General features: G+C 46.2%; 1 protein-coding gene across 2 annotated transcripts in view; it reads left to right on the plus strand.

Annotated features, from left to right (window-relative positions):
- The window catches only part of LRRC1 (leucine rich repeat containing 1), a 682,152-nt gene that overhangs the window by 177,459 nt on the left and 483,239 nt on the right, over nt 1–21,454 (plus strand). For both annotated transcript variants that reach the window (XM_082250231.1, XM_082250232.1), the window contains exons 3-4: nt 261–339; nt 10,222–10,311. In XM_082250231.1, the coding sequence (XP_082106357.1) occupies nt 261–339; nt 10,222–10,311 (169 nt within the window). The remainder of the gene's footprint in view (nt 1–260; nt 340–10,221; nt 10,312–21,454) is intronic.

Raw genomic sequence — 21,454 nt, forward strand, 5'->3', positions numbered from 1 at the left:
TTGACTGAGTATGAACAGCATGTAATACACCAGTTATTGATGGTTTTAGAATGCTGTGTGTTTATTGACCGCTTCAAAGAAATACACGGATACAGAATAGTGCATGAAAAATGTGTGCACAGACCCTTCAAGTATTTGGATTTTAATGAACTTTAGTATGAAAAACATTTAATTTAGATGTTGTATTAGATGGTCCATGTTCATCTACTGCAGATTTGTATTTTGTCACACAGATGTTAAATGCGTGAAATATTTTTCAGATATTCCAGAGATACCGGAAAGCATCTCGTTTTGTAAAGCACTCCAAGTGGCTGATTTCAGTGGAAATCCACTCACAAGGTAATAACATTTGATTCTTTTAACATTTGTTGTGCAATATTTTTTATAGGCATTTTTAAATTGTGTGTGTGTGTGTGTCTACAGCGGGTAAAGTAAATATTAAACACATTACCATTTCTCTTACGTCCTCTGACAGTCACCGCCCACTCATTCAGTCTTCACCAATGGGTATTGACCTCTTATCCATAGGAGCAAGCTAGGCATAAGACTTGTTAAAAACAAAGTAATTTACATAGACACACCTATGGGGGCTGTCCACTTGTCCAATACCTCCCTGCTATCAGCCATCCCAACTGTTTGTCTTCTGCCTAGTTAGGAGTAAGATAGGCTCTCCCTGTTCTGGGGCTATGGTCTCAGCCTTTTCTTCTGTTTTATGATTTTATTTTCTCAAGTGTGTTTTCTTACACTACTAGCTGTTTATTTCTCAGCATTTAGTTAGTCGTTTCTTCTGATGACGGCGTTGCGGAGCTGGGAGTCGCACTGGTCGCCCTGGTGTTCCAGGACAGAGGGCCTTATGGAGTCCCAGCCCGCCATCGAGCGTTTAGCAGGATATGTGTACGCCCTGGCCTCGCAAACAACCTGTCCCTGTCCTCAGGGATAAAAGCCTGCGAGGTGGCCACCTCGCTTGGACGTCTCACCCACGGTTCCGTGCGTTGCTAGCGTCCTGCGTTTTTGGCTGACGGCACCCCCACCACCTGGGGTGGGAGGCTTCCCGTCGATGAGGCACCCACTCCATTTGGTATGGTAAGTACATTCTGTGTGGGGCTGGCAGTCTGATGTGTCTGTGGTATCCCCTCATGTCTGTGTGTTTGGGGCTCCCTTAATCCTGGTCCCAGCGGGGGCTCTATCGCAGCTGGAACGCTATGTGGGGGATTTGTGGGGTTCCCTCTCCTGAGTGACACTATGTATGTGGTTGGAGGTGCAGACATGTGCGGCGACCGCTGCGGGTTAAAAACCGCCGGTCCGCCATTTTAGGTGTGGGCATGCTGCTGGCTTCACTGTGGGCGCTTCTGCAGCAATGAATGTAGTGTGTTTTGGCGCCTTACGGCGCTATCTTGTGTGTGGCAATGTGTTCTTCTGTGCACATGTTGGCGGCCATTTTCCCGGAGCCTCCCATTACTTTCTATGGGCAACCATTTTTCCTTAGCATGTTTTACCTAGTTCAGCCTCATGCGGTGACATCACTTCCCTTTTCTCTGCAGTGGAGATCGGCAGGCGTGTGGTAACACTTGTGGGGTCTGTCTTTGCTGTTTTTTTGTGGGGAATATCTCTGGCTGTCAGCTCATTCCTACTTGCGGGGTCTGCTTGCATAGTCCTTCATAGCGGTGTACTGCGGTGGGATCGCTGTGCGCTTAAAGGGCCAGTACCTTAAAAAAAAAAAAAAGTTTTTTTCCTTATTGAGTCCCAGCACAGCAAATTTCCCCCAGCCTTAGTGGATGATTCAGGTTGCTCTGGATCTTCTGCTCTGACTGCTGCACTTGCGACTTTAGCGTCCAAAGTGGATCTTTTGATGGCTGAACGGGATACTAAGAAGAGGCCTAGGCTTTCTCTTTCATCTGATTCTGATATGGTTGCCGTAGACAGTGTGCCCCTTGAGGGGTCTCGTTCTTCCCAGTCTGAAGGGGAGGATGAGGAGGGGAATGATTCCCCCCCAGGGACAGCCGAAGAACGCGCAGCTATGGCTACGCTGATTACTGCTATTAAGGATGCACTACATTTAGAGGATGAGCCCAATCCTCCAGGCAAGCGGTCCTCTTTTGGTACCTGCAGATCCCGTAAGGCGGCGCAGGTGTTCCCTTGCCCCGCTGAGTTCCACGAAACTGTGAATGAACAATGGCACAATTTGAAGCGCAATTTTGTGGTGCCTAAACGGTTTCAAGTCCATTACCCCTTTGCGTCTCCTACGGATTCGTGCTGGTCTGTGGCTCCTAAGGTGGCTCACACTGTGTCCAGATTGAACAGGGCCACTCTGGTACCCACCGAGGATTCTCCGGTGTTCCGAGACCCTACGGATAGGAGGCTGGAATCCCTTGCCCGCCATTCCTATATGGTGGCGGGTTCCATGCTGAAACCTATTTTCACCTCCGTCATGGTGGCTCAGGCTGTGGCAGATTGGGCTAAGGTGCTCAGACGCACCCTCGTGACTGATTCTGACCCCCCTACTATCTTGGAGATGGTGGACCAGATTCACCAAGGGGTGATGCGGCCTTGGATGAGGCCCCGTTGGCGGCTAGCCTGTCGGGGGTTGCGGTACTTAACCGTCGCTTGATTTGGTTAAAAAGCCAACCTTGGCTGCTCCGGATTCCGGACAGGTGGGTTCAGGAAATCATTTGATCGGGCTACAAGATCAAATTCCTTTCGCGGCCGCCGGACAGATTCTTTCCCTCAACTCCCTATTTGACCCCAGATCGGTTGCACGATCTTCATCGGGCGGTGCAGGATCTCCTCGCCCAGAGGGTTATCGTCCCAGTGCTTATCGGGACAGATTTCGGGGGTTTTATTCAAATCTGTTCACTGTGCCCAGAAAGGAGGGCAAGGTGCGTCCGATTCTGGACTTGAAAGCTCTGAACCGCTTCGTGGGCGTTCAAAAATTCCGCATGGAATCCCTCCGTTCGGTGGTGGCCTACTTGAGCCCGGGAGATTTCCTGGCTTCCATCGACCTAAAGGATGCGTATTTACACATCCCCATATTCGAGGGTCATCAGAGGTACCTCCGATTCGCTATCGTGGAGGAACACTATCAGTTTGTGGCGTTACCTTTCGGTCTCGCTTCGGCTCCAAGGGTGTTTACCAAAGTGCTGGCTCCTGTTCTGGGCCTGTTACGGGCACAGGGCATTGCGGTCTTGGGATATCTGGACGATCTCCTGTTAAGATGGAGTGCCAGTCAGAGCCTTCTGCGCGATCTGTCCACTACGGTTCAGACGCTCCAGGAGTTCGGCTGGACCATCAACGTTCAGAAGTCGACTTGTCTCCTTCGGTTCGTCTCCCGTATTTGGGGATGGTCCTGGACTCCGCCCAAGCGAAGGTGTTTCTGCCAGAGGACAAGCTCCGGACCCTGCGGGACGAGGTGAGCTCCCTCAGGGACAACGAGTCCTAGTAACTCAGGACCTGTATGCGGTCCCTGGGATTGATGGTGTCGGCCTTCGAGGCCATACCGTTTGCACAGTTTTACAGACGGTCTCTCTAGGCGGAGATACTGGCCAGATGGGACAGGCTCCCTCAGTCCTTGGACCCGAGGGTGTCTCTGAGTCACAAAACCAGAATGGATCTTCTGTGGTGGCTCCAGTCCACGGCCATAGCGGAGGGGAAATCCTTCCGGCCGTTGCTGTGGGTGGTGATTACCACGGATGCCAGCCTGTCGGGCTGGGGTGGCATTCTGGGCAAGCTGTCTGCCCAGGGCACTTGGTCGGTGGAGGAATCCTCCCTACCGATAAACATCTTGGAATTGCGAGCGATCAGGCTGTGCCTGCTCCATTGGTCGGATCGTCTTCAGGGTCGCCCTGTACGGGTGCAGAAGGACAATGTCACTGTGGGGGCATACATCAATCACCAAGAGTGCCCGGGCGGCCCAGGAAGTGACCAGTATTCTGTCTTGGGCCGAGACTCACGTCCCGGCGATTTCGGCAGTTTACATTCTGGGTGTGGAGAACTGGCGGGTCGATTATCTGAGCCGCCAGACCCTGGACCAGGGGGAATGGTCCCTGCATCCGGAGGTGTTTCAGATGCTGTGTGCGAAATAGGAATCCCCGGATGTGGATCTGTTCGCGTCCAGGTTCGTGGCAAGATCGCGCGATCCTCTGACAGACGCCTCGGATGCGCTGGTGGTGCCTTGGCAACGGTATCGTCTGATATATGCCTTTCCCCCGATTCAGTTGTTGTCCAGGTTCCTGCGCAGGTTGGTCTCAGAACCGAAGTTGGTGATTCTGGTGGCCCCGGACTGGCCGCGCCGGTCCTGGTACGTGGACATCATTCAACTGGCCGTCGAGCCTCTATGGCGGCTACCGTTACGAGATGATCTACTGTCTCAGGGACTGATCTTCCATCCTGCTTTACAGTCGCTGGCTGTTGAAAGCCAGGTCCTGAGAGACAGGGGTCTCTCATCTGAGGTCATTCCTACTTTGCTCAAGGCTAGGAAAGCCTCGTCCGGTAAGATCTATTACCGTACCTGGAAGGCTTATTTTGCCTGGTGTGAATCCAGAGGCTTCCCTCCTCGTGCCTACTTGGTGGCGAGGGTGTTGGCCTTCCTACAAACTGATGTGAATCAGCGCCTGGCGTTGACCATAAATAAGGGCCAGCTGTCTGCACTAGCCATCCTTTTTCAGCACCCTGTGGCGTCTAACTCCTTGGATCGCACCTTTATTCAAGGTGTGCATCACTTGGCCCCTCCTCGGAGGGCGCCTCTACCTCCTTGGGACTTGAACTTGGTTCTGTCTGTTTTGCAACGTCCTCCCTTTGAAAACATCAGGGAAATCTCTTTGCCTCTGCTGTCAAAGGTTGCTTTTCTAGTGGCGATCACTTCTGCACGCAGAGTGTCGGAATTGGCGGCTTTGTCTTGCCGCTCTCCTTACCTGGTGGTTCATAGGGATAAGGTGGTCTTGTGACCCAATCAGTCCTTCCTTCCAAAGGGGGTTTCTGATTTTCACCTCAATGAGGACATTGTTTTGCCTTCGCTTTGTGCGAATCCCAAACATCCTAAGGAGTTTGCCTTACATTCCTTGGATGTTGTCGGGGCGATCAGGGTTTACCTGTCGTCCACTGAATCCTTTCGGAAGTCGGATTCTCTTTTTGTCCTTCCTGAGGGACCTCGGAAGGGTATGGCTGCGTCTGCGGCGACCATTTCAAAATGGATCAGACAGACGTTTGTACAGGCCTATTTAATTAAGGAACGGGCACCGCCCTTCCCTGTCAAGGCGCACTCTACCTGAGCAGTGAGTGCGTCCTGGGCCTTCCGGCATCAGGCTTTGGTGGCCCAGGTTTGCAAGCCTGCGACTTGGTCGTCAGTGCACACCTTTTCAAAGTTCTACAAACTTGATGTTCTAGCAATGGCAGATGCCTCCTTTGGCCGCAAAGTTCTGTGTGCCGCAGTGCCTTAAGGGGACCCTGGTTTTGCGGGTCCCTGGCTGTTGGGGTTGTTTCCCCCTTGTTTATTTGCTTTCCTGGGTTGTTGCTCCAGTTGAGCTTTTCTGTTGCCCAGCGGATACCTTTTCTTTTCACGTAAGGTTCCTTTCTCTGACGTGGGTACTGCGTTGCCTTTGTGACGGTTACTTTTTCCCACCCCTCATGTCTACACTGCTTTGGGACATCCCATTGGTGAAGACTGAATGAGTGGGCGGCGACTGTCAGAGGACGTAAGAGAAAACTGAATTTTTGTAAAATCTTTCCGTAAAATTCCTTTCTCTGAGTCCTCTGACAGTCGCCGCCCCCGCCCCTCTATTTGGGGTTTTTTGGACTTTAACTGCTTGCTACCAAACTGAGCTGGGATGGCTGATAGCAGGGGGGTATTGGACCAGTGGGACAGCCCCCATAGGTGTGTCTATGTAAATTACTTTGTTTTTAACAATTAAGTCTTATGCCTAGCTTGCTCCTATGGATAAATGAGGTCGATACCCATTGGTGAAGACTGAATGAGTGGGCGGTGACTGTTAGAGGACTCAGAGAAAGGAATTTTACGGTAAGATTTTACAAAAATTCAGTTTTTTCTAGGTAAGCATATTTGTAAAGGTGCTATTGACATGAAATGTTCACCACATGTCAGTAACCACCCATGCAATCCATACATACAAAGAAACCAAAACAAATCAGCTCAGAAATAAAATTCTGTGAAAAAAAAAAAAAAATGGAATGACGCAGGGAAAAAAGTATTGAAGACGCTAACTGAAATGTATTTATACTTGGTAAAAAATCCTTTCTTGGTAATGACAGCTTCAAGATGCCTCCTGTATGGACAAACTAGTGGCATGCATTGCTCAGGTGTGATTTTGGCCCATTCTGCCACACTTAAAATCATGAAGTTTCCGTGGGGCTCTTCTATGAACTCTGATCTTTAGCTCTTTCCATAGATTTTCTATTGTATTCAAGTCATGTGATTGGCTGGGTCATTCTAGCAACTTTATTTTCCTCCTTTAAAAACCAATTGAGAGTTTCCTTGTCTTTGAGTTTTGAATCATTGTCTTGCTGAAATTTCCACCCTTGTTTCGTCTTCATCATCCTGGTAGATGGCAGCAGATTTTTAGTAAGAATGTTTGGTCTTTGTACATTTTTCCATTCATCCTTCCTTCAAAGGAATAAAGTTTGCCAGTACCGTATGCTAAAAAACAGCCCCACACCATGATGTTCACACCTCCAAGCTTTACTGTGGGTATGGTGTTTTTGGGGTGGCAAGCAGTACCATTTGACCTCCAAACATGGTGTGTATTATGGTATCCAAAAGTTCAGTTTTGGTCTCATCTGACCAGACTGTATTCTCCCAGTATTTCACAGGCTTGTCTAAATGTTGTGCATAAAACTTTAAACAAGCTTCAACATGCTTTTTCTTCAGCAATGGAGTCTTGCATTGTGAGCGTGCATAGAGGCCATGGCAGTTGAGTGCATTTATTTATTATTTTATTTTTATTTATTTTTTTTAAACAACTGTACCTGCTAATTCCACATCCTTCTGAATATCTCCAAGTGGTCCTTGGCTCTTGGATAACGCTTCTGATAATTATTTTTTCTCCTCTATTAGAAATCTTGCGAGGAGCACCTAGTCATGGTCAGTTTATGGTGAAATTCTGTTCTTTCCACTCCCGGATTATGGCCTCAACAGTGCTCACTGGAACATTCAAAAGTTTGGAAATCCTTCTGTAACCAATGTCATCAGTATGTTTCAACAATAAGGTTGCAGAGGTCTTGAGAGAGCTCTTTGCTTTTACACATCATGAGATATTTCTTGTGTGACACCTTGGTAATGAGACACCTTTTTATAGGCCATCAGTTGAGACTGAACCAGCTGACAAGGAGCAGGATTGTCATTCCATTTTATTACACATAACTTAATTTCTGAGCTGATTTGTTTTGGTTTCTTTGTATGTATGGATTGCATGGGTTGTTACCGACATGTGGTGAAAATTTAATGTCATTAGCACCTTTTAGAAATATATTTACCACTTCCCGCCCGCCCTATAGGCAATTGACGGCGGGAAGGTGGTTGTATTATCCTGATCCGCTGTCATATGACGTCGGGCAGGATAATGTGCTCTGCTCGCCTCTTGCACACCGCATCTCCGATCTCGGTAAAGAGCCTACTGACGTAGACTTTTTACCATGTGATCAGCTGTGACCAATTGGCTTTCCTCAGTTTGTGCCTGCCAGGCACGAAGAGAGGAGAATCTATCTGCGGGTCACTCCTGATGGGGGGTCTGTGCTGGTAATCAGAGCATTGATTACCAGCGCAGAGCCTTGGGGGGGTGGGGTGCCACTAAAGCCACCAGGGATGCCTATCATAGCCACCAGGGATGACAATCAGGGCTCAAGGAGCCTGCCAGTGCCCTCCCCATCAGTGCTGCCCACCATTGCCATCTATCAGTGCTGCCCACCTGTGCCCATCTATCAGTGTCGCCTATCAGTGCCCACCAATGCTGCATATCAGTGCCACATATCAGTGCCGCCTATCAGTGCTGCATATTAGTGCCATTCCATCAGTGCCTGTCAGTGCGGCCTCATCAGTGCAGGAAAAAACTTATCTATTTACAAAATGGTATAACATAAACAAAACTTTTTTTTTTTTTCAAACTTTTCGGTCTTTTTTTATTTGTTTAGCAAAAAAGAAAAAACCTTGCGGTGATCAAATACCACCAAAAGAAAGCTCTATTTGTGGGGAAAAAATGACATTAATTGGGTTTAGGTACAGTGTTGCATTACAGTAAACCCCCCTCCATTGCGGGGGTTACGTTCCGGACCCAGCCGCGAAAAGTGAAATTCCGCGAAATAGAAAAACCCTATTAAAATGCATTGTAGGCATGATTTTTTTACTGTCACTGTACGTGTAAAGCATTTTAAGGTCTTTAAACACACTTTTAAAACAATAGAAACTCATTTAAACACATAAAAGATACTAAGAGACATAGCAAGAGCTATGAAAAACACAAAAATATTTCATTTTTAATGATTTATATAGTAAAATAACATTACAAAAAAAAAAACGCGAATTACCGGGACCGCAAAAACTGAACCGCGATGGAGCGGGGGATTACTGTACTGCGTAATTGTCATTCAAAATGCAATGGCGCTAAAAGCTGAAAATTGGCCTGGGCAGGAAGGGGGTGTAACTGCCCTGTATTGAAGTGGTTAACAGTCTTTTATTGTCCAGCCTTCTGTTACCTAGCTGAGAGATTGGACAGTGAAGACCCGGGGTGTTGTTAGCAGTATGTTGCATTGTTATGGAGCAGTTTTGGCATTAGCTTTGCGGAACTGCTTTTTTGGGCCTTAGTTTGGATTTTTCAGGGTTAATTCCAGTGCAGGATGACCTGATACTTTTGGCAATGACAAAATTTTGAATGGATTTGAACGGACTTATTGCTAAGGGTTACGTTTTATGAGATTTGAGGGTGATATGTTGAGTAAAAAAAGAAGGGTTTAGGGTTAATTATCAAGTGCTAGATAAGGGTTATGTTTCATGGATAGGTTAAGGCTTGGTTCACATCTATGTGGCTGCATGCTGTGTTTAGAGCAGCCCATTCATTTTAGTGGGCAGCACTACCTGCAGAAACATGTGAAAAGTAGTCCTTAACTCTCTTAAAATTGGGTTGAGCCAAACTGCATGGTGCTGTTGCACCATATAGCATGCGAAAACGATCCAAGTTTGCTGATTTGGGGGTTGCCATTATGAATTATTGGCACCCCGGCATGTGTGCTAAAGAGCATATATTTCTGTGTGACAGGAATGTGTGCATTCATGACAAACATTAATGTGAACCTAACCAAGTGTTAGAAGATCAGGCTTGGTGGGAACAACAGTCAGCAGTGACCCTGTTGCTAGGGTAAAAACATTAAATGACCAGTGTTGTGTAAAACATGTTTCTGTTATGGTTGGGGTGTGCAGTGAGTCAAATCTAAGTTTTTCTCCAAGAGCTACGGACACTGCTGGTTCCTGACATTTTATGAGTTTGTTGGATTCGTTGCTGGATGCCGTGCCTACGATTAAGTGCTAAGTCACTACTGTGACTGCGTTCTCTTCAGATGCTTAGTCACTGCTGTCTTTTTTTTTTTTTTTTGGCTGTATAGCAGAGATGGAACATGCCTGCATGGTCGGTGTGGTACCAGTCACTTTATTAGTCTAAGAGAGGCTTCCAAACAGGGAGCCGCAATATAATCTTTGATGCTTAACTCTTTCCTTCTTGATCCAACATTTTTTAAAAGTGTTTTTGCTAGAGTTCTTTAAGGGCATGTGGTTTCCTTTTTACCCTGTAAAGATTTGCATCTCCTGCTGCGAAATTTTGCTAAAACCTATCGCACATAAACAGTGAAAACATCCTTTTTTTTTATTTTTTATTCCCCCCCCCTTAAGGTCTAACCTAACCTCGTTTTTCTTGGCACAGCATGCTATAAATATCAGTTGTCAGTGCAATTCCAGAAAAAAAAATCTGTTAATGGCTCAGTAAGTGTTCATATTTCAGCGCTGTGATTATTTGAAAACCTTATCTAATAGCAGGAGTAAAACACTTCTAAATCATAATGAGAATTTTGTTTTTCAGATTTGAAGCTTTTACATTGATTTTTTTTTCCCCCCCTTCTTACGCAGGTACCCAACTGGCTGTATTTTCCTTTTTAGATGTTTTATTTTACTTTTACACTTCTGTTCACAGTAGTCACAAGGGAAAAAAATATATTTATTTTATTTTGCAGGTTGCCTGAAAGTTTTCCAGACCTGGAAAGCCTGACCTGTCTGTCTATTAATGATATCTCGCTGCAGGCGCTTCCAGAAAACATTGGGAAGTAAGTATGTCAGACAATGTTCATCTTGTTTTCTCTTAGACAATAAATTACTTGCATGTCATAAAACAAGTGTTGATGTGTCATGCTTTCACTTGATACAAGAGATGGCAGCCTGTTGTGCTGTAAAAAATAGATCTCTAAAAAAAAATTTACGTCTTGGGAGAAAAACCCACTTAGGCACTGCTAATGGTTTGTGGCAGACCGTATTCATAATATGGTCATCTAAGAGGCAGTCTATTGCAGAGTACAGCTCTTACAAATGTAATATCCCATTGCCTTTCATCTTGTACTTAGCAGTTAGGTTTGTTGCCGAGGGCTTGTGTGCTTGTTTAATAAAGAAGCTTTAAAGTTTCATGGGCAGAGTGGTGCATGGAGAGCTGTAAAGGTGAACTGAGCCATTTTTTAGCATACCATGGAAAAGGGTGCTTACTCATGAAAAGCACAGCTGAGAGCAGTGATGGATATGAAAAAGTATTTTTGAATAGTTGCTTTGGATACTGCCTAATGTCATATTATCTTACACTCAGCATGCCTAATAATGTATAGAATAATAGACTGTTTTTATTAAAGCGGAGTTCCAGCCATTTCACTCACCTGTCCAACGGTCCAGCGATGCGGCCGCCCGAAGCCTCGATCCTCTCCCTCGGCGCCGGCATCACTGCTGTGGGCACCCGGCTGTGGCAGTTTGCGGCTTCACAGCCGGGTACCCACTGCGCATGCGCGAGTCGCGCTGCGCGCCGTGATTGGCCGACAATCTTCTGGGACCTCTGACATGTCCCAGAAGATTGCAGGGAGGGAGGGGGAGAGGAGAACTTCCGTTTAGGGCGCCGCGGCGCACCGAGCGGAAGTGGGAGCGGGTACCTGTCAAAACTAGGTACCCGCTCCCCCCCAAAAAAAATGACATGCCAAATGTGGCATGACAGGGGGTTAGGACCACCTAAAGCGGAAGTTCCACTTTTGGGTGGAACTCCGCTTTAAGTATGCTTAAAATGAATATCTAAAAGATTTTTTTTTTTTTAATAATAAACATGTCATACTTATCTGCTTTGTGCAATCGTTTTGCACAGAGCTGCCCCAATCCTCCTTTTCTGGGGTCCCTAGATGGCAACTCTGGCTCCCACAAGCTCTTGGTGCCCATAGAAAGCCACTTTCTATGGGGCCCCTGTGCAGGTTCGCTCACGTGCCACACTGTGTGTATCCATTGACACACACAGCGTGGCTCGGGCCTATCCCTCACTCTCCCCTTACTGGCTGTAATTGACAGTGGCAGGGGCCAATAACATCTGTTGCTACCTCGATCTAGAGTGAGTGGAGAGAGGGTGGAGAGAGCCACTAATCTTAGGTACAGTGCTGGATCAAGATTGGGCTCATGTAAGTATAGGGGTGGGGAGGAGAGTGGTACACAGAAGGTTTTTCACCTTAATGGAAAGAATGTATTAAGGTACAAACCTACAGTTAGAACAACCCTAAGGCCCCTTTCACACAGGCGGACTGTTCAGATCCGCCTTCCCGTTTTCTTGGCGTATCTGAACGGATGCCCCATGCACCTCTATGGGGCATCCAATGTCAGCGGAGACATGTCCGCTGACATCCGATCCGTCAAATCTGGACGGATAGAAACCCTATTTCTCTTACGTCCTCTTGACAGTCGCCGCCCATTCATACAGTCTTCACGATTGAGTATTGGCCTTCTTTGCAGAAGCAAACTAGGCAGTAATTTTGTTAATACAACAAACATTAACATATAGACATTAACATATAGACACACCCACAGGGGGCCGTCCCTCTGGCCTATGTCCTCCAGCCAGTACTACTCTAATCCAGTTCTTTGCTGCCTAGCATCAGGAGTAGGCTAGGTTTTACCTGCTGGGACCTAGTGTCTCAGTTTTTTTCTTGTTTTATTTCTGAAAAGTGTTTTTTCTTTTAAGAATAGCTTTTTATTTTTTCTCACCTACGCTAGTTAGCCAGAATTTTGAGGACTACAAGCGTTAGCAGAACTGGGCCTCGTACTGGTTAATATAGAACCTTTATGGAGTCCCAGTCTGCCATCGAGCATCGCAGGCTTTTGGTATGCCCAGGCCTCGCAACGACAGTGCCCTTAGAAGCGGGGACGAGCCTGCAAAGTTTTTAAGTGCTTTTCCTCCATTGGACTCTATCGGGCACCATTTTTTTGTGGCTCAGGGCTGGCTTTTGCCTCTAGGGGTGTGAGGTCACTTCCTCTGTATAATCAGCTTTTTCAAAAGCAGCGTGGCAAGTATAGGGACACTGTGGGGGGATTTTACTGGTTTTCTCTGACTACTTTTCTGCTAACACTCTTTTGTCAGTTTAGCTTTAGTTAAGAGAAGGGTCTCCACCTGTAGTGCAGTTTGCGATAGGGGTCCGCAGGAACCGCCGTTTTAAAGGGCCAGTGTCATTTTTTTGCACTTTGCTAATATGGAGTCCCAGGATAGCAAATTCCCCACAGACCTAGTTGGTGGTTCAGATACTCCTGATCCCACTTCCTTAGCCTCTTTATCTGCTGCACTTGCGACTTTAGCTTCAAAAGTTGATCTGCTGATGTCTGACCGAGTTACAAAGAAACGGCCTATGCCCTCTCAGTCTTCTGACTCAGAGCCTGAATTGGTTGCCACGGGCGACATCCACCTTGAGGGGTCCCCATCTTCTCTGTCAGATGTTGAGGAGGATTCTTCCTCTGGGATAGCACGTGATCGCACTGCGGTTGATGCACTTATTAGCTCCATTAAGGAGACTTTAAATCTTGATGATGAGCCCTCCGTGGCAGGTAAGCGGTTTTCCTTCGGGACCCGCAAAGCCCTGAAGTCGGGTCAGGTTTTTCCTTGTCCCGAGGAGTTTTTAGGAAACGGTAAATGACCAGTGGTGTTGCATTAAATTAAGCAGACGCTGGTAATACCTAAGAGTTTTAAGCATCGTTATCCCTTTGCGGATTCGGTTGATACTCGCTGGACTGTGGTTCCTAAAGTGGACCACACTGTTTCCAGACTGAATAAATCCACCTTGATGTCGTGGAAGACTCCCTACCCGACGGATAGACGGGTGGAAATGCTTTCCTGCCACATGTATATGGTGGCGGGTTCCCTGCTGAAACCGGTGGTGGTCTCTCAGACTATTTCAGAATGGGCCAAGGTGCTTAGGCGCACTCTGGTAGCAGAATCGGTTTCTGCTGCTGCACTGGACATGTTGGATCAAATGGCACAGGCCTTGATGTACCTGTGTGACGCGGCTTTGGACGAAGCTCCTTTGGTCGCACGTCTATCTGCGGCGGAATTGCAATCCGCCACATTGTTTGGCTGAAAAACTAGTCGGCCAACCACGCTTCTAAGAAGACAGTGTCTGACATCCCTTATGCGGGGGGATCGTCTTTTTGGTGACTCTCTGGATGAGCTGATTAATGGGCTTACTGGGGGGTAAGAGTACTCTCATGCCTCAAGTCTTGAAAGGTAAACCTCCCTACGCTAAGCGGGGTCCCTCCTTTAAAACTAAACGGGGGTCCTTTCGTGCCTTCGGGGCACAGGAAAAGGGTAAGTCCTTCAAGGCCTCCGGTGGTCACAAGAAATTTTGGGCTGATAAGCCCAAAAGGGGTCAAGCTGGGCAGGCCACCCAGTCCACCCCTTCCTGAAGGGACGCCCTCACCCGTATCAGGGGTGGGGGGGACGTCTGTGTTGTTTTCCGGAGCCCTGGCTGTCCGACATTCAGGACAGGTGGGTTCGCAAGCTCATTCTTTAAGGGTACAAGATTGAGTTCCGATCTCGCCCCGCAGACAGATTCTTTCCTTCAAACCTCCATCTGACTCCCGATCGTTTCTGGGATCTACAATGGGCGGTTCAAAATCTTCTAGCCCAAAGGGTCATCATGCCCTCCACGGGACAGGTTTCGGGGGTTTTACTCCAATCTGTTCAGTGCCCAGAAAAGAGGGCAAGGTGCGTCCGATGGACCTAAAGTTACTGAACCACTTTGTGCGGGTACAGAAGTTCCGGATGGAATCTATCCAGTTGGTGGTGGCATCTCTGAGTCCAGGGGAATTCATGACCTCCATTGACCTAAAAAATGCATATCTGCACATCCCTTTTTATGAGGGTCATCAGCGGTATCTCCGCTGATGACCCTCATAAAAAGGGATGTGCAGAGGAGCATTACCAGTTTGTGGCGTTGCCCTTCGGTCTCGCTTCGGCTCCAAGGGTGTTCACCAAGGTTTTGGCTCCTGTGTTGGCTCTGCTATGGGGCAGAGATCCTTACCAGGTGGAACAGGCCTCCTCAGTCTTGGACAGAAGGATTTCTCTAAGCCACCAGGTGAGATCGGATCATTTGTGGTGGCTCCAGTCACCGATTCTGACACAAGGCAAGTCCTTCCGGCCGTTATTGTGGACGGGGCTCTCCACGGATGCCAGCCTGTCGGACTGGGGTGGAGTTCTGGGCATGATTTGTGCCCAGGGGACGTGGTTGGGAGAGGAGTTCTCCCTACAGATAAATATCCTGGAGCTCCGGGCAATTAAGCTCTGTTTGTTCCGTTGGTCGGCTCGGATTCAGGGCTGCCCTGCACGAGTGCAGACGGACAACGCCACAGCGGTGGCGTACATCAATCAACAGGGGGGCACCAGGAGTGCCCGGGCGGCCAGGGAAGTGGCCGAGATTCTGTCTTGGGCTGAATCGCATGTTCCAGGGATTTCGACCGTCCACATTCCAGATGTGGAAAACTGGCAGGCGGACTATCTGAGTTGCCAGACCCTGGACATGGGGGAATGGTCCTTACACCCAGAGGTGTTTTAGCTTCTGTGTATCCGGTGGGGGTCTCCGGATGTGGATCTGTTTGCATCCAGTCTCAACAAAAAAGTGGAAAGGTTCGTGGCTCAAACTCGATCCTCTGGCGGACGCCTCGGATGCATTACTGATGCCGTGGCATCGGTATCGGCTGATATATGCCTTTCCTCCAAATCAAATGTTGTCCAGGTTCCTCCGCAGGTTAGCCTCAGAAGGGATGCTAGTGATTCTGGTAGCTCCAGACTGGCCGCGTCGGTCTTGGTATGCAGACATTATGCAGATGGTTGTCGAACCTCCCTGGCGGCTTCCACTAAGAAACGATCTTCTGCCTCAGGGACCGATCTTCCATCCTGCTTTACAGTCGCTGGCTCTGACGGCTTGGTACCCGGTCGGCTGCCATTCCTATCTTGCTAAAAGCTAGGAAAGCTTCCTCTGGTAAGATTTATCATCGCACCTGGAGGGCATATTTTGCCTGCTGTGAGTCACAAGGTCTTCACCCCCCCTCCTTTTCAGTGGCTTGGGTTTTGGCCTTCCTACAGACTAAGATGGTTCAGCGCCTGGCGCTGACCACGATCAAAGGCCAATTGTCGGCCTTGGCCGTTCTTTTTCAGCGCCCTTTGGCGTCTAATTCCTTGATTTGCACCTTTATTCAGGGGCTGCGTCATCTGGCTCCCCTGAGCTAGGCTCCCTTACCTCCCTGGGACCTGAATCTGGTTCTGTCTGTTTTACAACGACCTCCTTTTGAGAACATCAGAGAGATCCCTCTGCCTGTGTTGTCACAGAAAGTTGCCTTTCTAGTGGCGATCACATCTGCTCGCAGAGTGTCCGAGTTGGCGGCTCTGTCTTGCCGCTCCCCCTATCTGGCTGTACATAGGGATAAAGTGGTCCTGTGACCAAATCAGTCTTTTCTTCCTAAAGTGGTTTCAGCCTTCCACCTCAATGAGGATATTGTGTTGCCTTCGCTTTGTGTGAAGCCTAAGCATCCGAAGGAATTTGCCTTGCATTCCTTGGATGTGGTCCGGGCGATCAAGGTTTACCTTTCCGCCACAGACTCTTTCCGGAAGTCGGATTGTCTTGTTTGTCCTTCCTGAAGGACCTCGGAAGGGTACAGTGGCGTCTGCGGGAACCATTTCCAAATGCATCAGACAGACGATTGTAAAGGCCTATTCGATTAAGGGTCGGGTTCCTCCCTTCCCTGTTAAGGCGCACTCCACTAGAGCGGTTAGTGCGTCTTGGACTTTTCGCCACCAGGCGTCGGTGGCTCAAGTGTGCAAAGCGGCGAACTGGTCACCTGTACACGCCTTTTCTAAGTTTTACAAACTTGATGTGTTGGCATCCTCGGATGCTTCTTTTGGCCGCAAGGTTTTGAGTGCGGCAGTGGTTTAAAGAGACATGCTATTTTTTTTAATGTCTTAGTCATGGGGTTTATTTCATTTTTTCCTGGGTTAGTTCCTGTTGAGCTTTACTTACCCCACTGGTTCAGTTCAGTTTTTTTCTCTGACCTGGGTGCTGCGTTGCCTATTTTAAGGTTGGGTCTTCCCACCCCTCGCATCTACACTGCTTTGGGATGTCCCAATCGTGAAGCCTGTGTATGAATAGGCGGCGACTGTCAGAGGACGTAAGAGAAAATAGAATTTTTGTAAAATCTTACCGTAAAATTATTTTCTGAGTCCTCTGACAGTCGCCGCCCTCCGCCCCTCTCTTTGAGGTTGACGGTTTTTCATTGACTGCTTGCTACACAACTGAATTAGAGTGGTACTGGCTGGAGGATATAGGCCAGAGGGACGGCCCCCTGTGGATGTGTCTATATGTTAATGTTGTATTAACAAAATTACTGCCTAGCTTGCTCCTGCGGAGAAGGCCAATACCCAATCGTGAAGACTTTATGAATGGGCGGCGGCTGTCAGAGGACTCGGAGAAAATAATTTTACGGTAAGATTTTACAAAAATTCTATTTTTCCATCCACCGGATCGGATTGGATGAGAATGGACAGACTGCCCGTTCTCATCTGATTCCCCCATAGAGAACAGCGGGGACCTGACAGCTCGGTCTCCGCACACAGCGTGGAGACAGAGCTGCCATCCGCCTGCTCAGCGGGGGATCGGCGGATCGATCCCCCGCTGAGAAAAACTGAGTCCGTTGACGGACTCTGCAGTCTGAAAGGGGCCTTATTCGTCACTAATTCTTTATAAAAGAAACCTTAGCTTCTGATCTCTGAAATTTACAAGCAGTTCTGTGCATTACATAAACCGCCTTTTTGTGCTGGAATGCACAAAAATGTGCATTGGGATGAATAGTTACGCAGGATGCCAATGGACATGTGTCGCAGCACACCACAATGCACAGTAATGCACTACTATGCACTGTGGGGCACTGCCTTAAAAATAAAGTACATGCATCTTATAAGGTATCATTTGGCGTGGTAGGCAGCCCATTCAAATGAATAAGCTGCCTTAACACAATGCACATTACGGTGTGGCAACACGCAATTCAGCACACAACTGTTCTAGCAGAGCAAGTAAAAAAATCAAAAAAATAATGGTTAATAAGTACCAAGGAAGGGTACCGAAGAGCGCGGCTTTCAAATGCACAGACTGCTACATCAGCTAGTGTGGGCAGTGAAAGATAATCATCCAAGCAGGTAAGTGCAGTGGGGGCAATTGGTGGGCAGATGATGGTGTGAGTTAACCTTTTCATGTTTTAAAAGAGAAGTCTGACCAAAGGTTTTTTTTTTTTTTTTCTGCCATATTTCTCTTGTGGGTCACTTTTTGTCCTCCGTCCTCCTGTGACCCAGTCTGTCAATAGCAGACTACTGCCCAGAGCAGAGCTTCGCCAGGCTCATGAAGGTTCCCGACAATATTGTCAGGATCCACCCCATGCCTGATTGTTAGTTGGCTCCTCCTTTCAGAAAATAGCTGAAGCCAGCTGTGCGCGTCCCTTCCACATCCCGATGCTCCAGTGAGCACTGAAGAAGCAGAGGGGAGAGCGGAACAGACTGTGAACTGAATGATGAGCGGTCATATAATTGCTCAGTTCTCAGTAGATGTACTTTTGTTCTTTGTGTGTCTGGTTTCTGGGAACTAGCTGTGGTTTCTATCTGACAACTTTGTTTCACACAACCTTGCCATCCATATCATCCAAGCATACTGGCATATTTATCTCCGCACACACTGCTGAAAAATAGTAGGGTTGTGCAAACACCACAATTGGTACATAGAAAACAGCCAAACATTATACCAAAGCATCCATAACGAGTAGAGAGAAAATAATTTTTTTCTGTTGCAGTTCTCTGCTTCCAAACCGCAATCTAGCAAATGACAAAAGATCCACTGTTATAGCTGCAGCTCTACCTCCTGACAAATCCTGTTTCCAGTTCAGTGGTTTGTCTTTTTTTTTCCACCCTAACACTCTTCAGCCACAGCTATTGATTTTTCTGGCATTTCTTAGTGCCCATTAATTCATTATCATCATGGGAAATTTGTTTTCTTAATTGTTTTTTTTTTTAATTGTTTTTGGCCACCCTATAAACAGTTGAAAAGAAAATGTCATGTGTTTTTATCTTCAGTAATTCTGAACATTGTTGACCAGGCTTAATCGTTTATATCAAACAATGCACTCCAGGTTCGATATTAGCACTGTTTTGGAAAAACTACAAAATCGGAGCTGCTTGTTGGAGATTTACAAATTTTTTAAATAAGAATTACGGAAACTCTGTACTAAAAGAAACAAGGAGTCAGTACTGAAATAAACATGAAGTCTGTCTTTATTGAATTCCTCTAAAATTTTTAGTTGCCTGACTGTCTAAATATGTTCTGATCCAGAACAAGTATGTAGCTAGCAAGGTGAAGCTGGACCCTCTGAATACAACACTTGTTTTGTCTGAAATCATTAAAGCGTTTAGATCAACATTACCACCGGGCAATTCAAATTGTCAGAAGAAGACATAAGTAATGTCAGCCTACGTATTTTCTCAGCCTAGATTTCTTTTGGAAAAAAAAGAATACCCCCTGTTGTCGATATTAAAATTAAACCACAAGATGTTCAATGTCCTGTACAATAAACTCTCGCATACAGATTGTTTTTTGCTGCAAAGCAGTGCATTGGTGACTGTTATCCAAAGGTTTGATCTTGCAAGCATTAACCCGTTTATGCAATGATAACTTATGACAGTAGGTTTTGCTCTTAAAGTTACTCCCAATTTTTAAAAAAGTACCTTAACCATAAAACAGTGTAGTGCCTAAATAGTTAAACTGTGTGATACTGTAAACCAGGGATTCTACGGAGTAGTGCAAGTCCATATAGAGCAACAGTCCAATCAATAATGCAAAGCCATTAACTTCCAATGATAAAAAGAACCATCCACTGTGTAGGATTGGATTCCTCATTAAAGCTTTTCTATGCAGTCTCTGGCTTGATCTGGGTGTCCCACGGTGAGGATTGCGGAGTCCCTGTGGAAGACTGTGGTGGAGAGAGTTTTAACATATACAGTTCTAAGTCATTTATCTGGTGAGTGTATTAAAGGTGGAGGTTAAGTGGCACGTCTTTGTTTATCCTACACGTTTGATGGTTCTATCTATGATTGGAAGATAAGGATAATAGATTTGCATTATTGATTGGACTTTTGCTTTATATAGACGTTTACTACTCTGTATAATTCTTTTTCTGTATCACAGGGTTTAGGTATTTGAGTGCTGCACTTTTGGTTAATTTATTTCACACAGGTTTGTATGGTCACCTTTAGTGCCAGCTCCCCGCACCTCTGAGCGCTTACTGATTTTATGAACAAAAAAGTACCTACTCTCCAGCCTCCAGCTCTTTCAAATCTTCAGATTTTTTTTTTTTTTTTTGCTGCAGTAATTAGACTTCCAATTAGAAGGTGGCTATGTTTGTTTTCATAATCCCACTGTATGTAGGAACATAGCCACCCTCTCTTGCTCCTGAGATATATTGGGTCTATGAGTTATGGACTGTGGAATTTGTAGTATTCATAGAGAAGTGCATATGATCACAACTAATGTGCTCTGCTTATTCAACAACAAGAACAGATGGAGGGGAGGTAAAGGTTCAGGAGCCCACAAAGGTAGAAAAACACAATGAGAAACCATTTTATGAAAAATTGGTTATGGGGCTGCCGTGTGGTGTGGTGAATGTGTATGGATTATTTTTAGAGATATAGGTTTATATTTAGTGTCACTTTAAACTACCAGTTATTGGTCTTTGAATGATGCAGAGTAAATCCTGTCACTGACTGAATATATGATCAGCCCAAATATATCTTGGATGTATGGAAGTAAACCATAATTGGAAGGATTGGGTTAATAAATGTCATACTTTTTTGCCCTAATACAGATGTCATTCCTTTCTTGCCTTTTATCGAATATAGTGATTCTGAACTGGACAAAACATGCTATAGCTTTTTTTTATTGCTCTTGGCAAGATTTAATTCTGAATTGCACAAAGTCTCACACCAGTGGGAACATTTTAATGGCATAGCAGTGGCATACACTGATTGCTTTCTCAGTAAAATATGTGCTCAGAATGAAGAAGGGAAAGTACAAATAGAAGTTAAAGAAGTGAAGGACAAATGATGAGTTGATATAAATTTCTGGGTTGCTGGCAAAGCTAAATAATGGGAGACTTCAGGACTTTCCCTGGGAAACCTGTCTTATTAGCGAAACTACCAATTATTCGCGAAACTACCAATTAACTGATCATGTTAACGAGCAGAAATCTTGTAGATGGCTCTCTGGTCATTCTGCAAAATTGTATAATAATGGCTTTAAAGTGGGAAAGAATTAAAACCTGTGCAAAGTTTACTCCTGTACCAGGTTCTGCTTGGGAGAATCCCCTGACTTCCTATCCTGAACAGCATTGTCACCAGGACCGGAAAGGGAGGGGAAATGTCCAGAAGACTAGTAGTACTCTGATTATCTTTTTTTTTTTAGTGTTGATGTTTTGCCTGTCTTACAGCCATAAACTGACTTCTAAATATCACATACTGAGCTTATTGAGAACTCTGATTGAAGTTGATCAGTCTGATTTAGGTTTAAATTCAGTGTATTGGAATGAATTAGAATGATTGGTTTTACTTAGAAACATAGAAGCGATCGCAGAAAAATAGACCAAAGTGGTCTCTGGAGTCTGCCCCATATTTTTTAAAATGTATGTACTGCTTATGTCAGATAATGCACCACTTCCCAGAAAGATGTTGCAATTACAAATGTTTAGGCATTCTCATGTTTATTTCTTTTGTTTGTATTGGTATAACACAAAAAAGTGGAGAAACAAAAAGCCAAATCTGACACATTCCACGCAAAACTCCAGATATGGACTGGACAAAATTATTGGCACACTTAATTTAATATT

Source organism: Pelophylax lessonae (genome assembly GCF_965119305.1).
Source record: "Pelophylax lessonae genome assembly, chromosome: 3".
Lineage (NCBI taxonomy): Eukaryota > Metazoa > Chordata > Amphibia > Anura > Ranidae > Pelophylax > Pelophylax lessonae.